Below are 14,369 nucleotides of genomic sequence, written 5' to 3' on the forward strand. Positions count from 1 at the left end.
CAAATAAATATGATTAGTTTAGGCAAATAAAGGAAATATTCTTATTACTTTCGAGCTATTAAATAATAAAAATAATTTCCTTGAACATTCTGGACAAATATTTTACCCAGCCAAATGCATATGAAAAAGATAATTTTTGTTTTCATTTTCCTATCATTTTAAATTTATTTTATTTTTAACCAAACCAAGCTTAACGCAAGGTGTCATTGACAAATTAAGATATGAACTGGTAAAAAACAAGTTGCCCAAACATCAGAAACAGAAGGACTACGACAAAGACAGATGCACAACTATAACCATCAGTAATCCACCATCATCTATGTCAAGACTAATAAACATACAACCAGTCATACATAAGAATCTGTAAGCAGAGATCAAAGGGACGAATGGTAAAAGAGAGGAACTTGTTGCCAGTGCTCAACCAGCAACATCAATAAACATCATCCATCAAACATAACTACTAAACTACAATGTCTAGTAACATAATATAGATATAAAAATAAAATAAAATAAATAAGCAACAGATAATAAAAGATACGAAGTATGCAGCAAATAACTTCAAACATTTCTTGCAAGAAAATGACCAAATGAGCCTGCCAGATGTTCTTGCATTTGTGGTCCATGCAGAAAAGAATATCCATCCTTTTCTGATCATGAAAGTTCCTGAAAATAGTGACAGACATCATAAATCCATTACCAGGAAAATTGATTTTCCATTTAATTCTCTCCAAAATGGGTCTGGCAAATGCAAACCCATGGCACCAGCTATACTTCAGAAGTACCTATGCTCCCCCCACCTAATCTTGCAATTTACATGGCACTCTGCAACATCAATACCAAAAAATGTTATATGCAATGGCATCTAAACAAGGCAAGTCCAAGCAACTAGAATCAAGAACAGTAAATAAAAAGTAAAAAGTCTACACCACATGCGAAGTAACACAAAATTAGACATTGAAAATACTCACAAACAACTAGAATCAAGAAAAGTAAACAAAAAGTAAAAGGTCTACACCACATGCAAAGTAACACGAAATCAGACATTGAAAATACTTATACACCACATTAATATCATAATCAAACATCCTCTTTCCTGAGATCTGGAACTGATAGAAAAGAAAATTGCTGTAATCCAGCCACCAACTAAATCCTAAAGCCATTTGTGGCATTAACAATCTGTACTCTCGGTGTCTTTACTTGTAGTATAAGCTTAGAAAATGATGCAAAAGAAATCTGACAATTACTAGAAAGCATAGTTATCCAAACAAACAAATTGTTTGAATATTAAATCTTCCTAATTTGATTAAATTATTTCCATATTTAATCAAATCCACATTCAACACACTTGTTTCTCTTTTAGTCAAATCAAACATCCTACTTTCTGCATGAGAAATGGATTGAAAAGAAAAGAAAGCAAAATTGTTGTAACAGAGCCACCAACTGAAGAATAAATGACTCAAGAAACATTAGAAATTGACATCAGCAAATCCCGTATAAATAAAATAAAATAAAAAATCAAGTTAAACTTGAAAAAATAACAGCTATCAATCATATAAACCAAGATTTACTAGCTAGAACAAACTGCATTACAAATAGTGATCTAATTTATTAATAGAGAGCACCAGACCTCACAAGGAGTCAATAATTGGATAATATAATCATAGACAACATTAGAATAAGAAAGACATCAAGAGAGGCTTCTATTTGCACACCCCCAAAAAGACCTGAGTTGTTTTTTTTTTGTTCAAGCAAGGAATGGACAAGGGACAATATTACTCTCCATCCCACTTGTTTGTCCATTTTGGAAATTCTAACTTTTTGAAAGGAAATGCAAAAAATGCATTGGAATTCAAATTCAAAGGTACTATTTCCAACAAGTGCCCCTTTATTTCCCACTTTCAAATATACAAATAACTATTTATAAGGGATAATTTCGAAACTTACAAACTTTATGCTTTGACTTTTCAAAGTTGACAATCTTTTGGGACATCCCAAAATGAAAAGATGGACAAACAAAATGGGATGGAGGGGTACAAGACTGAACTTGTAAAACAACGCCACACCTGTGTTGAATAGGGCTTGGTTTCAAAAGCTCTCAAAGATGATGGCTTGTGGCTTAATTAACCAACTATTTGTGACAAACCTAACTCATTTTTCACTGGACCCTTTATGCAAACCCTACCAATTTGATACCTATGAGCTATGACCCAAAAATGACTAGACAACTCTAATAATAATACAATATATCAGATGCACTGCAACAATGCTATATGGAGTAGTTTATTACAGACATTTTTAGAACCTAATGCTGTGTTTAAAATTTTGGATTTGCCAAGGGAAAAGAAAATGAAAGGGTAGTGGAATTACATATACATTGATAAGGCAACCAAGAAAGAAAAACTAATACATACCTATACATTGGTAAGAAAAACTAATACATACCTCATTTTCTCATCCAAAGCATCACTTGGATATCTTAAAACTATATGGTCAATCTTGACAAGGTTCTTATAAAAGAAAATCATTTAATGGGACCCATCTTGGTTTGCAAATTAAGTTTCAGCAGTCATCTAATTAAAAAAATATATAAATAAAACGAAAAAAAAAAACATTATTGTTGTTCGCCCTAAGATGTGTGAAGATTTTAGTCTATTTGAGAGGTGAAAATTTGACTGCCTATTAAGTAAATGACAATGAAACCAATGAAACTACCGTTTACCTTTTGTAGTATGCATTTTTGGTTAATGGTCAATTACGTTTAGAATATATATCATTTGATGGTCAATCAAGTGTATGGAAAAAATTTCTCTTCGGATCCTACATATTTTGATCAATAGATGAGAGATATACCCAATCAAAACTGGGAGAGGGAGGACATTTTATTTTCACTGGCTAAGAAAATTGGTTAGGTTGTAGTTGTTGTTACTCCTCAATGGTTCATTGGTGGTGCTATAAATCTGCAGGCCTAATGATGTTAAGATACTTTTTGAGTTGGTTGCTGTCTGATGGAGTTTTGAGAAAACTATAAATTCTTCTTCTATTCAATTACATGATGTTTCCAATTTAGCACTGCTAGTTGATTGAGCTTCTATTATTAATTCTAACCATTGTCATTGCTATTCCTCGAATGGCTTTCACTGGTGCTATAAATCTGCAGGTCTGATGCTGGGATATTTTCAAAGTTGATTGTTGTCGGACGGAGTCACCATTGCTTCTTGCCTGGGGCTTTTGAGATAGTGATGATGGATACTTGGACCGGAAAATCTGTTTCGTTTTATAGCCACATTTATGGTTGTGTAGGGCATTTGACGCATTGGTGTGTGATTATGTTTGCAACATCTACCCTAATTACCTTGACCCTCTTTGTGGTTGTTGAGGAATTCATTTATTGTATTAGATTATGTTCAAAGGCCTAAGTGGGATACCTTTAGATGGTCAGTGTCTCACTTTCTCAATGTATGACCTCGTTCTGCTGTTATGGGAGCATGCACTCCTTTACTGTCTACTTCCAATCTTCACAAAAGGACTTTTGTTGGGTATGAGAAACTAAAATTGATACCGCTTAAGGAATTCTAAAATGGTCAACCATTATCTGTAGTGCCATAATGCCATTTGTGGCATTAACAATCTGTCCACTTGGTGTCATTACTTGCGGTTATAAGTTTAACAGACAATGCCAAAGAAAATTTTGACAATTTCTAAATGTGCAATTAAGATGCATAATTATCCAAATTAACAAAACTATTTGAATATTAAATCTTCCTATGTTGATTAAATTATTTCCTTACTAAATCAAATCCACATGCAACACATGTGTTTCTATACTAGTCATAATCAAAAATCCTATTTACCGCATGAGAAATGGATCGAATAAAAAGTTTTGTTGTGACCCAGCCAGCCACCAACTAAAGCCTAAAGGTATAATAAAAAAAGTGACGTCTAAAAATCCTGTAAACCAAAAAAGGTCAAGTTCATTTGAAAAAATAACAGCTATCAATCATATAAACCAATATTTACTAGCTAGAACAAACTACAAACCGCGTTACAAATAGCAATCTAATATAAATTTGTCCTAGCTCATCTCAATACAAAAGAAAACTTTAACTAGAATTGTATGACGGGTATTAATGTCTTGCTAGAGAGTTAATCTTGGTCAATTTATACAAACAAACTATATGACTGCCTCAAAAAAAGTTTAAAAAAAAAAGAAAAAAAAGCAAGGCTATAAAGTAACCTCCTTGATTCATATTAGTATGAATACCTCTACTATATTCCTGCTTTGGTTTCACTGCTCTAGTGATGTAAAAGATTCAATTGGATTGTTATTTATAGGTGACATATAGCCTTATCCATTTGAAATCCAGTCAATTGAGCAGACTATATTGAGCCACAAAAAAACAGGATGCTCAAGCTCGGCTCACTTACCAAACGAACAGTGATTTTAAGCTTAAAATGGACTCATTTTACCTTCAAATCAAGCTTGAACAAATCCTAAATGAGCCAAGCTCACGCTTATCTCGAGCTGTTCGGCTCCCCTAGGTATTACTTTGCTTATTATTACAAAAAACATTGCAAGTCAAAATAGCCATAGATTTTTTAACACTGCAAGTATATCTAGCCTTAAATTTTTTAAGGCTACAAAAACAACATGAATTTGTCATGGTGGCCAATAATTTTCTTGTTTATCCAGGAAGAAATAATACTTGTGCATAAAATTGGAGGTCTAGATAGGGAATCGGCCATATAAATATAAATAAAAAACACCTATTACCATCTATTCAGGCAGGGAACATGTTCAGAAATAATGAACTGGAACTTATAGTGAACAAAAATATGATTTTCTCCATCTTGGTCACAACTGCAGGCACTAGGCAGCACATGTTTAATTGCATGTCTCAACCCTTATACCACACCCAATACTGCGTCTCAGAGTCTAGAGGATAATGCCAACCTAAGTTCTATTGTTTGATCATACAAATCAAGAGTAGCACCATTATAGTGGTTGCAATATCTGAAATCCTCTTCACATATGCCTACTACAAGTGTGTCTCAAAGTATAGTTGAACCTTAACAAATATATAAAAGTAAACAAAAATCATTTTTTTTCCTCTATGAAGGAAAAAGCATATAAGGGAGCAAATTGTGCATGTTAAACAAGAATGGAGTTAAAAAGAAGTAAAAGGGGCTTACAGTGGAAATTAAGAAGCAGCCTAGAAGAAAACCAATATCAACAATGGCGCCACATTTGCTTCTGGCAACAAATTCTGCGGTGCGCAACAATTTTGACTGGACGAAAGTTTTGTCTCCTTCATTAGAAGATTCAGAATAGGTTTCTCTGAGAACCTCAAAGGTAATGATGCTAATTTTTCGCCTTTCAGTATCTTCATAGTATAAGTGGTCAGGGATTTTAGGGTCCGGAAGGCTGCCAGTCGAGACATAATAGAAAATCCGATTTCCCAAATGAACTAGGTAAGCCGAAGGACATGTTACTTGAAGATTATGCTCAATAGCATCACCTACATCTGAGGACAACAGTGCCATACGGTCGAACAATCCTTTAGCTTTAGCCTCTGGCTCGGACTCTGAGGTCGGTCCAAATGCAGCGACGGTGTAATTGTAAATGGAATAGAGGGTATCCTCTACAAACACAGCGCTCCTGTCAAAATAAGACAGGACCCGACGGTACTTTGAGAACCGAACCCATACACATGTGTCCACGTTAAAAGAGAAGATTTCATTTTCCAAGGTTAATATGAAGACCCTTCTGTCAACCAGAGCATGACCAATGAGTTTCTTGTTCGTAGGGGGGTCAGGGAGGATTGACCACTTATTAGAGTCCAAATCAAAGACTTCAAATCGTGATAGATTCATCGATTTGTAATCGAACCGCATACCAGTTGCAATGGCGTAGATCTTCTTGTGAGCCACAAATGCATAAGGATTCGGCTTCCCACAAATCATCGCAGTACCCTTCCTCAACAACTCAGATGGACGGTTACTGGTAACGATAGTGTTGGTGGAGATGGTGGTGGTATCGAGAACATGGACATCCGGCGGGTAAGTGTCATTGAGATCCCAATCCTTCCCTTTTGATCTCTGTCTCTCGGCACGACAACTGAGTCGGCCCCCAAAAAAGTACAACTTCATGTCTAATTCAACGCAACACATAAATTCTGGGTATTCTCCAAATGGAAATTCAAGGATGGGATAAATAGTCTTCTCCAATTCTCTGAACTGATTGCAAGGTTGTAATGGAGGAAGAGGAAGAACAGGATTAGGCATATTGAAGGCATACAGACAATAATTAATTGGACCCGATGAGTATATGAAGAACATGTACAGAGCCTTTGTATCTTCCACTGCTGCAATTGTTGCCTCTGATGATATTGGTAATGGTGCTATTGGGGGTCTAGATGAGGAGGCTACTGGGGACCATGACCGAGACCGCGATCGTCGACCGCCCGATGGTGATGATGATGCGGATCGTGGAGACCATGACCGTTGCCGCCGTTGCAATGATGATGATGACTGTCGGAATCTTGAACGTGATCGACGCAATGGTGCTGAAGACGATGATGGTGGACTTCCCGAACCTGTTGTTCTCGTCATCAATGTCTCCCTGTAGGATGCAGCGTCTTCACCTCCCTCCTAAGCTGCCCCACAGAGTGAGCTTCAACAACCTAGTAGTTGTCAAAAAAACAAAAACCAAAAAAATTGCAAACATTAGTGTCTACTAGGGCTGGGCAACAAACCCACCCGCCCGCAAGAACTGCCCGATCCTACCCTAATCGCAGTGTTTTGGGCAGTTTCGATGTAGGTAGGCGGGCGGGTGCGGGTCAAGAAATTAGCAAAAGATAGGGTTCGGGTCGAACCCGACCCGCCCGAAACCCGCAGTTTTTTTTTTTTTTAAAGAAAAAATAACTAGTTATTATTATTATTTTTTACATTTTGGATGGATGGAGATAACTAGTTATTATTTTTATTTTTACATTTTAGATGAAAGTAAAATTTATTATATGGGCACTTATATACATTATCATGATCTAATGATATTTAAATTAGTGTTACTAGTTTGACTTTTATTTATACATATAAAAAAAATCATTATATTCTATTAGTCTAGTAGACACAGTTAAATATGATATTTTGAATTGTCATTCTATTATCACATTATTGCATATTAAAAGCTAAACAGTGAAGATTAATCCACTATTAAAATTAATGTTACTAGTTTGACTTTTAAGGGTTTGTTTTTGCATATTTAAATTAGTGTTACTAGTTTGACTTTTAAGGGTTTGTTTTTGCAAGCTAAGGAGGAAGATTAATTACTATCCTCAAACATGGTTCAATAAAGGAACACAAGAGCATGCTATTATTTTTAAAAATAAAAATTCCAGATGCTTCTATAAAAAAATAAAATAAAATAAATGTTATTAAGGACTTGAAAATTGGTTAGAACTTTATGGCAACAAACCAATGGGGAGAGGTTGTTCCAAAATATCTAATTGTGGTACTATGAGAAGGTTTGATGTTGAGAGCTCTCTCTCTACTACACTTGAATGTTCTAGAAGTAAATTCCTCATCACTCATTTTAACTACACAAATTTCACCATTTACCAACCACTCATTTTACCTACTCAAACTTCACCATTTACCAACCACTAATTTTACCTAAGTCAATGTATGGTTGAAGTTTGGTGTGTACTAGTATAAATAGGAGACATTTGGATCTCCATTATGTGTGTAAGGAAGAGGCAAAGTCCAAGTGTGAGTGCTTGAATGTCTTGTATGATTATATAAAGTGTGGTGTCCTAGTGTATTTGTTGTATAGTATAAGTTTTGAGTATGAGTGAATAAATGAAGAATATTAGTGTGTGGTTGTGTACTAACGTTTTGTACTCAGGTTTATTAATTGTTGTGTTACAATTCAACATTTGACACTCTTTCTAAGGTTAAAAAAAAAAAAAAAAAAAACAGCAAACAGTCATAATAAGGATAATGCCAACGAAAAGGAGTCCAAAATCAACTCAAATACTAACAAGAAACAAGGTATCATGTGATTTAGGCCTCGTTTGGGAACAGACTAATTTAGTAACTTTTTGACTATTTGGCTAAAATATGAGCTAAAAAAAACTAATATATTTGGGATGACTTTTTGACTTTTTACGAAAAGATGTGCAAAAAGTAGAGAGAAAAGAGAATATTTGACTTTTTGATATGAGTTGTTGGCTTTTTGGCTAATTTAGTAACTTTTTGACTTTTTGGCTAAAAGAGATGGTTCCCAAACGAGGCCTTAGTCTAAGTTTGGGCTCGAAGGAAGTGGATTGGTGATGTGGGAGTCATCTAGCTGGTTCCTAACAGTTTAGGCAAGACTAAACTAAGATTATTTGAGTTTATTCCTTGAAACATCTAAGGTGCCGTTTGGTAACACTTACGTTTTCAGTTTTCGTTTATATTTACAAAAATTTTAAAAACTCAAATAAAAACTTGTTTGGTAAAATTTTTGATTTATAAATCAGTGGTCTCAGTTTATAAATTTGGCCAAAAAATGAAAACACAAAAAATGTGTTTCCGTTTTGAGTTTTGAGTTTTTTTTTTTTTTTTTTTTATCACCCAACACTAGCCACCACCCGCTACTATTTTCCACCACCGTCTTCCGGCACCACCACCCACCACCCACCCCCCACCACCACCACCTGCCACCACCACTCACCATCCACCTGTCACCACTAGCCACCACCCGCCACCACCAGCCACCACCCACCTGTCACCCACTCGCCGCCACCACCCACCCCTCGCCGCCGCCGCCACCATCACCGCCGCCGCCACCATCACCACCCACCACCCACTCGCTACCACTTACCACCCGCCACCACCACCCACCCACCCACCACCACCACCACCCGTCACCCGCCACCCACTTGCCACCACCTGCCACCACCACCGCCACAACCACCCACTTGCTACCACCTACTACCTGCCACCGTCACCCACCCGCCATCCGCCACCCACCTGCCGCCACCACCAACCACCACCACCACCCACTCACTACCACCCACCACCCGCCACCGTCACCGTCACCCACCTACCCACCACCACCACCCATCCGCCATCCGCCACCCACCTGCCACCACCACCACCCACCCGCCATCCGCCACCCACCTGCCACCACCACCTGCCACCACCACCACCCGCCACCACCACCACCACCATCACCACCCACTACCTGCCACCGTCACCGGCCACCTTCACCCACCCACCCATCACCGCCACCCGCCACCTACCCGCCACCCACTTGCCACCACCACCCACCACCTGCCACCATCACCGCCACAACCACCCACTTGCTACCACCTACCACCTGCCACCGTTACCCACCCACCAGCCACCACCCGCCATCCGTCACCCACCTGCCACCACCACCAACCACCACCACCACCCACCACCCACTCGCTACCACTCACCACCTACCACCGTCACCCACCCACCCACCACCATCACCCACCCTCCATCCGCCACCTACCTGCCACCACCACCGTCATCCACCCACCCACCACCACCACCCGTCACCCACTTGCCACCACCACCAACCACCCGTCACCACCACCACCCACTCGCTACCACCCACCACCCGCCACCGTCACCCACTACCACTACCACCCACCCGCTACCACCCCTCATTACCCGCCATCCGCCACCCACCTGCCACCACTACCACCAACCTCCCGCCGCCACCACCACCACTACCACCCACTTGCCACCACCACCACCAACCACCTGTCACCACCACCATCACCACCACCACCACCACCACCCACTCGCTACCACCCACCACCCGCCACCGTCACCCACCCATCCACCACCACCCGCCATCCGCCACCCACCTGCCACCACCACCACCAACCTCCCGCCGCCACCACCACCACCACCACCCACTCGCTACCACCCGCCACCGTCACCCACTCACCCACCACCACCACTACCACCACCACCACCCACCGGCTACCACCCACCGCCACCAGCTACCCACCACCCACCGCCACCACTTTCCATCACCATTTTCCGCCGCCACTTGCCACCACTTGCCATTTCTCACTCTTTTTTATATTTTAAATTTTTTTTAAACATTTTGTCAATTACCAAACGCGTTTGTAATATATATTTTTCTTAAAATAAACAAAAATCAGTTTATAAAATTTTTGTAAATATAAACTGAAAACATAAACGTTACCAAACATACCCTAAGTAATACTGTCTTTTTTAGATAAATTATAGAAAAATATAAGTGCACATTTCCATATAAAATTTCATATTTCAACTATGTTTTGTTGGACATTTCACGTTCTCCATGGTGAATATGATATAGGTGTTGGAGCATGTGAAGGTAGAGTCCCACATCAGATAAAGAATAAAAGAAATGGGTCTTAATATATATTAGATAGGTTCTCCACTTATGGGCCTAAGCTTTTAAGTGGGTATGAGTTCCAAATTATGTATGTTAGGCCCTATTGTTAGGTATGTGGACTCTGGGATTTCTCCAAATTGGGCCGGATTTGCAGTGCGCTTGTGGACTCCTCAAATTCCCTAACAACTAGTATTAAAGCCAATGGCTAGTGATCTATAGGTGGGCTCTCTTGGAGCATCAATGTTGTTGGGCTTGGGTTTGCACAGAAACGCCCGATGGAGCAAGAAAAATCCATGATGACTTTAGATGGAGCAAAGAAAATTCCTAGTGCATAGGGCAAGGTTGGACCGCGACAAGGTGGCTCTCAATGGAATATGGTTACTCTCAATGGAGTATGGTGACTCACGATGCAGTGTGTGCGGGTGGCCCAAGTTGTACTAAATGTTGGAGAGTTATAGATCAAGATTAAAGGAGAATGCGTATAATCTATGATGAACTTGCTCTTGAAAGATCAAGACTATGGAGCAAGGAGTGGCCCAATGTTTAGTTCACACATGAGGGAGAGATTGTTGAAACATTTGTGAAGATAGAGTCTCACATCAGATAAAGAGTAAAAGAGATGGCCTCAATATACATTAGATGGGTTCTCTACTTATGGACTTAAGCTTTTAAGTGGGTATGAGTTCCAAATAATATATTTTGGGCCCTATTATTAGGTATGTGGACTCTGGAATTTCTCCGAATTAGGCCGGATTTGCAGTGCGTTTGTGGGCTCCTCAAATTCCCTAACAATAGGTGCCTGACATTCACATGCTAATTGCCACACAAAAAAAAAAATAAATAAATAAATAAATTTGATTTGACTAACAACTATGCCATACTATTTTCAACCAAAACAATTCGAATCGTGCTATTGAATCAAAAAATGAGTAAACCACGTGATTCAGTTTACAATTCACTGCCATCCACTGCGATTCAATAAGATTCATTGCAATTTAGTTTTGTTTTTGTTTGCATAATGCATAAAATGACAACATTTCATCCCTATCAAGTAACAAAAAACAAACCAATTAATTATATTGAATTAAGTGGTTTTATTATATACATATATATACAATTTAGTTATATTGGGAAAAATAATTCATTTTAATTCAAACCAAACCAAACCAAACCAAACCAAACCAAGTCTTAAGTCCTATCAAATGGGATCGGTTACATGAATCCTTCTTCTCCATTCGACTCTATCCAAGGCCATATCATTAGTCAAATTAAGGCGATTCATGTCTCTATTCACTTATCCTCTGTTTCCATTGTTACTGTTACTAAAATTGCACTCCATGTATTATGTCTTAATTCTGCTTATCATAAATCCTTTAGATTTAAGTTCTTCTCTCCAAGTCTCCAACTTAGTGCTAACTCATTCTCTAGTCTCATCCACTAACATGATATCATCTGCAAAAAGCATACACCATGGCACATCATTCTGAATATTTCTCGTCAACTCATCCATAACTAAAGCAAAAAGATAAGGACTTAAGGTAACCTTATAGTATTTGGAAATTCACTTATTTCTCCGGCCGACGATCTAATAGTGGTAATCACACCTTCATACATATCCCTAATCACATCAATGTAACCTTTTGTCACCCCTTTGTTCTTTAACATCCACCAGATTATATCCTAAGGCACAATTTATTTTAATCATTGTGTATATTTTTATACATATATACATATATAAAATTATATATTATATTTGAGGTTAATTACACTACTTCCTCAACTATTAGCAAATATCATTTTGACCCCTCATTTATAAACTCAGACATATTGACCCCATTAAATATGAAAATCGTACAAATACACCCGTTTTGAATGTGGTCTGGTGGGGGTAAAAGTAATACACTTTCATAGTTGAGGAAGTCAAAATGGACGAGTTCATAGATGAGGAGGTCAAAATGGATGAGTTCATAGATGAGGAGATCAAAGTGATATTCACTAATAATTAAGTGTGTTAGGATGTTGCACACTACTTTCTTAAGTAATTCACCATCACTTATTACACAGGAAACCAATTCATACTTTTTAGCACAAATATATCAGTTTGACTGGTAGATTGACAAACACTGACAACTATACCCAATCCCTCTAGAACTAGTCAGACATCCCTCATAAATAAAGATGAAAATCATGCCTCCTCAACTAATTATAAATTTCCCATTTATGGCCCTTTGTCGTATATAACACAAAGAAATACATAGATAAAGTCCAACATACATCCCAATTAAAAATGATAAAAATGGATATACGGAGAAGTATGAAAAGGGAATTAATTGAATGAATACATTTACACAACAAGATTTAACAGTGGAGTTTGCTTTGATCAGGTACAATAGACCCATCAAAAAATTAAAAAAAGGTTTCATAAAGGATCAATTAATCAAGGTGCTACACATTTGATTTACAATAAGAAGATATGACTCAACACAAACTCTTATTGGTCGCAGGCTAGTTCATGGAAGCTTACGAGCATGTATGGGCTAATATTGCAGGCATGAAGGATCTCTGCAATTGTTGGCTTTGAAATGTATTACAAAACACTACTTAAATTCTTGACCATTGTACAATGTTCAGCCGGTAGACAGCTTTTTACTAGAAATGGACTCATGATGGACGATTTTTCTTGTTCTTTCCATGACAACTATACTCTTGGCAGTTGTTTTTTCACTATAGCTAGAGATCTAGTGCTCACAGAATACGCTGCCTGCCACATTTTTTATGAGAAACTACTAGTCTTATACCTCAATTTACTATTTGGATAAATTACTCTAACCTCCCCTAAGATTTGACAAAAATACTGTAAAGCCCACAATTTTGTATTAATTACAAAGACCTCCCCCTCAAGAATAAAGGAATCTAGGAAGAACGGGTGCGGGTACAAGTACAGTACAGGTACGAGTGCGGGTATGCCGATACGGCAAAACCCCAAAAAAGTATGATACGGGTACGGCTGTGGTACGCCGATATTTTTTTATTTTTTTTATAATTATGGTTAAAGGATCCAACCTACAAATTAAAATTAAATATCATAACTAAAAAGAGAACTACAAAACTAAAAGACAAATATTAATATATTTCAATTCACCAACGCCATCACCAAAGGGAAAAGTATGACAAGTGTGACAAGAACAAGGACGCTACAAAGTATCTCTCAATTTTGGTTCATGAAAGACAATGAAACAATAACCAATCATATCCACCCACAACATCAAGCATTGCAAGGAAATTAACAAATGTGTAAACAGACAGATAACTTAACTCAAAACCAATGGTTATGCATCACAAATTAATGCTCTGTTTTTCAGTTACAAAACCTGTAACGCCCTAAAAATTAACCCATTATACATAACATTGACATGCATTATTTAAAGAAAACACTTTACTAATTCATTATAATAATCATCAGAGTCTTACCAAACAAAAGCATTACATGTAACATCAAATTAAATGCCCTACAGGCTTACATCTTTCCAAGCCAACACTTGGACACATAAGTATGAGTTCTAACTCAATTACAAATAAAGCCCTAGGCTTGATTGTTTACATGTACTAACAAATAAAAGCAAACAACTGAAAATAGTCTTCAGAATCCAAGTCCTTCCAAGCTAAGTCCTTGGAGGTAGCTTATCACCTGAACCTGAAAATGATGTTCCCATAAAGGGTGAGCCACAGCCCAGTAGAAATATACTAAACCACATATAAGCAATGAATAAAGCAATAGCATTCGACATATGGTTAACCAAGATAATCAATTACTCCATTTTACAGTCTCAAGACACTATTGTCTAAGACACGTTTTACTTTCCAATTTTATCATCATGGCTCGGAACCTGGCCAAACTTACCACAGTGAATTATATATATCATATTCACATTCCTCCAATATCAACAAATAAATGAGACTCAAG

The 14,369-nt window shown here is 37.9% G+C and overlaps 1 protein-coding gene across 1 annotated transcript in view; it reads right to left on the reverse strand.

Annotated features, from left to right (window-relative positions):
• Positions 1–283: 283 nt before the first annotated feature.
• Positions 284–14,369, reverse strand: part of LOC114258833 (uncharacterized) — a 44,007-nt gene continuing 29,921 nt past the window's right edge. Inside the window, exons 2-3 of the mRNA XM_082892799.1 lie at positions 5,191–6,680; positions 284–822 (exon numbers count right to left, since the gene is read on the reverse strand). Of these exons, the coding sequence (XP_082748925.1) occupies positions 811–822; positions 5,191–6,609 (1,431 nt within the window). The 5' untranslated portion in view covers positions 6,610–6,680 and the 3' untranslated portion in view covers positions 284–810. The remainder of the gene's footprint in view (positions 823–5,190; positions 6,681–14,369) is intronic.

The sequence above is a fragment of the Camellia sinensis genome, chromosome 10 (genome assembly GCF_055761805.1).
Source record: "Camellia sinensis isolate YWXY chromosome 10, ASM5576180v1, whole genome shotgun sequence".
Lineage (NCBI taxonomy): Eukaryota > Viridiplantae > Streptophyta > Magnoliopsida > Ericales > Theaceae > Camellia > Camellia sinensis.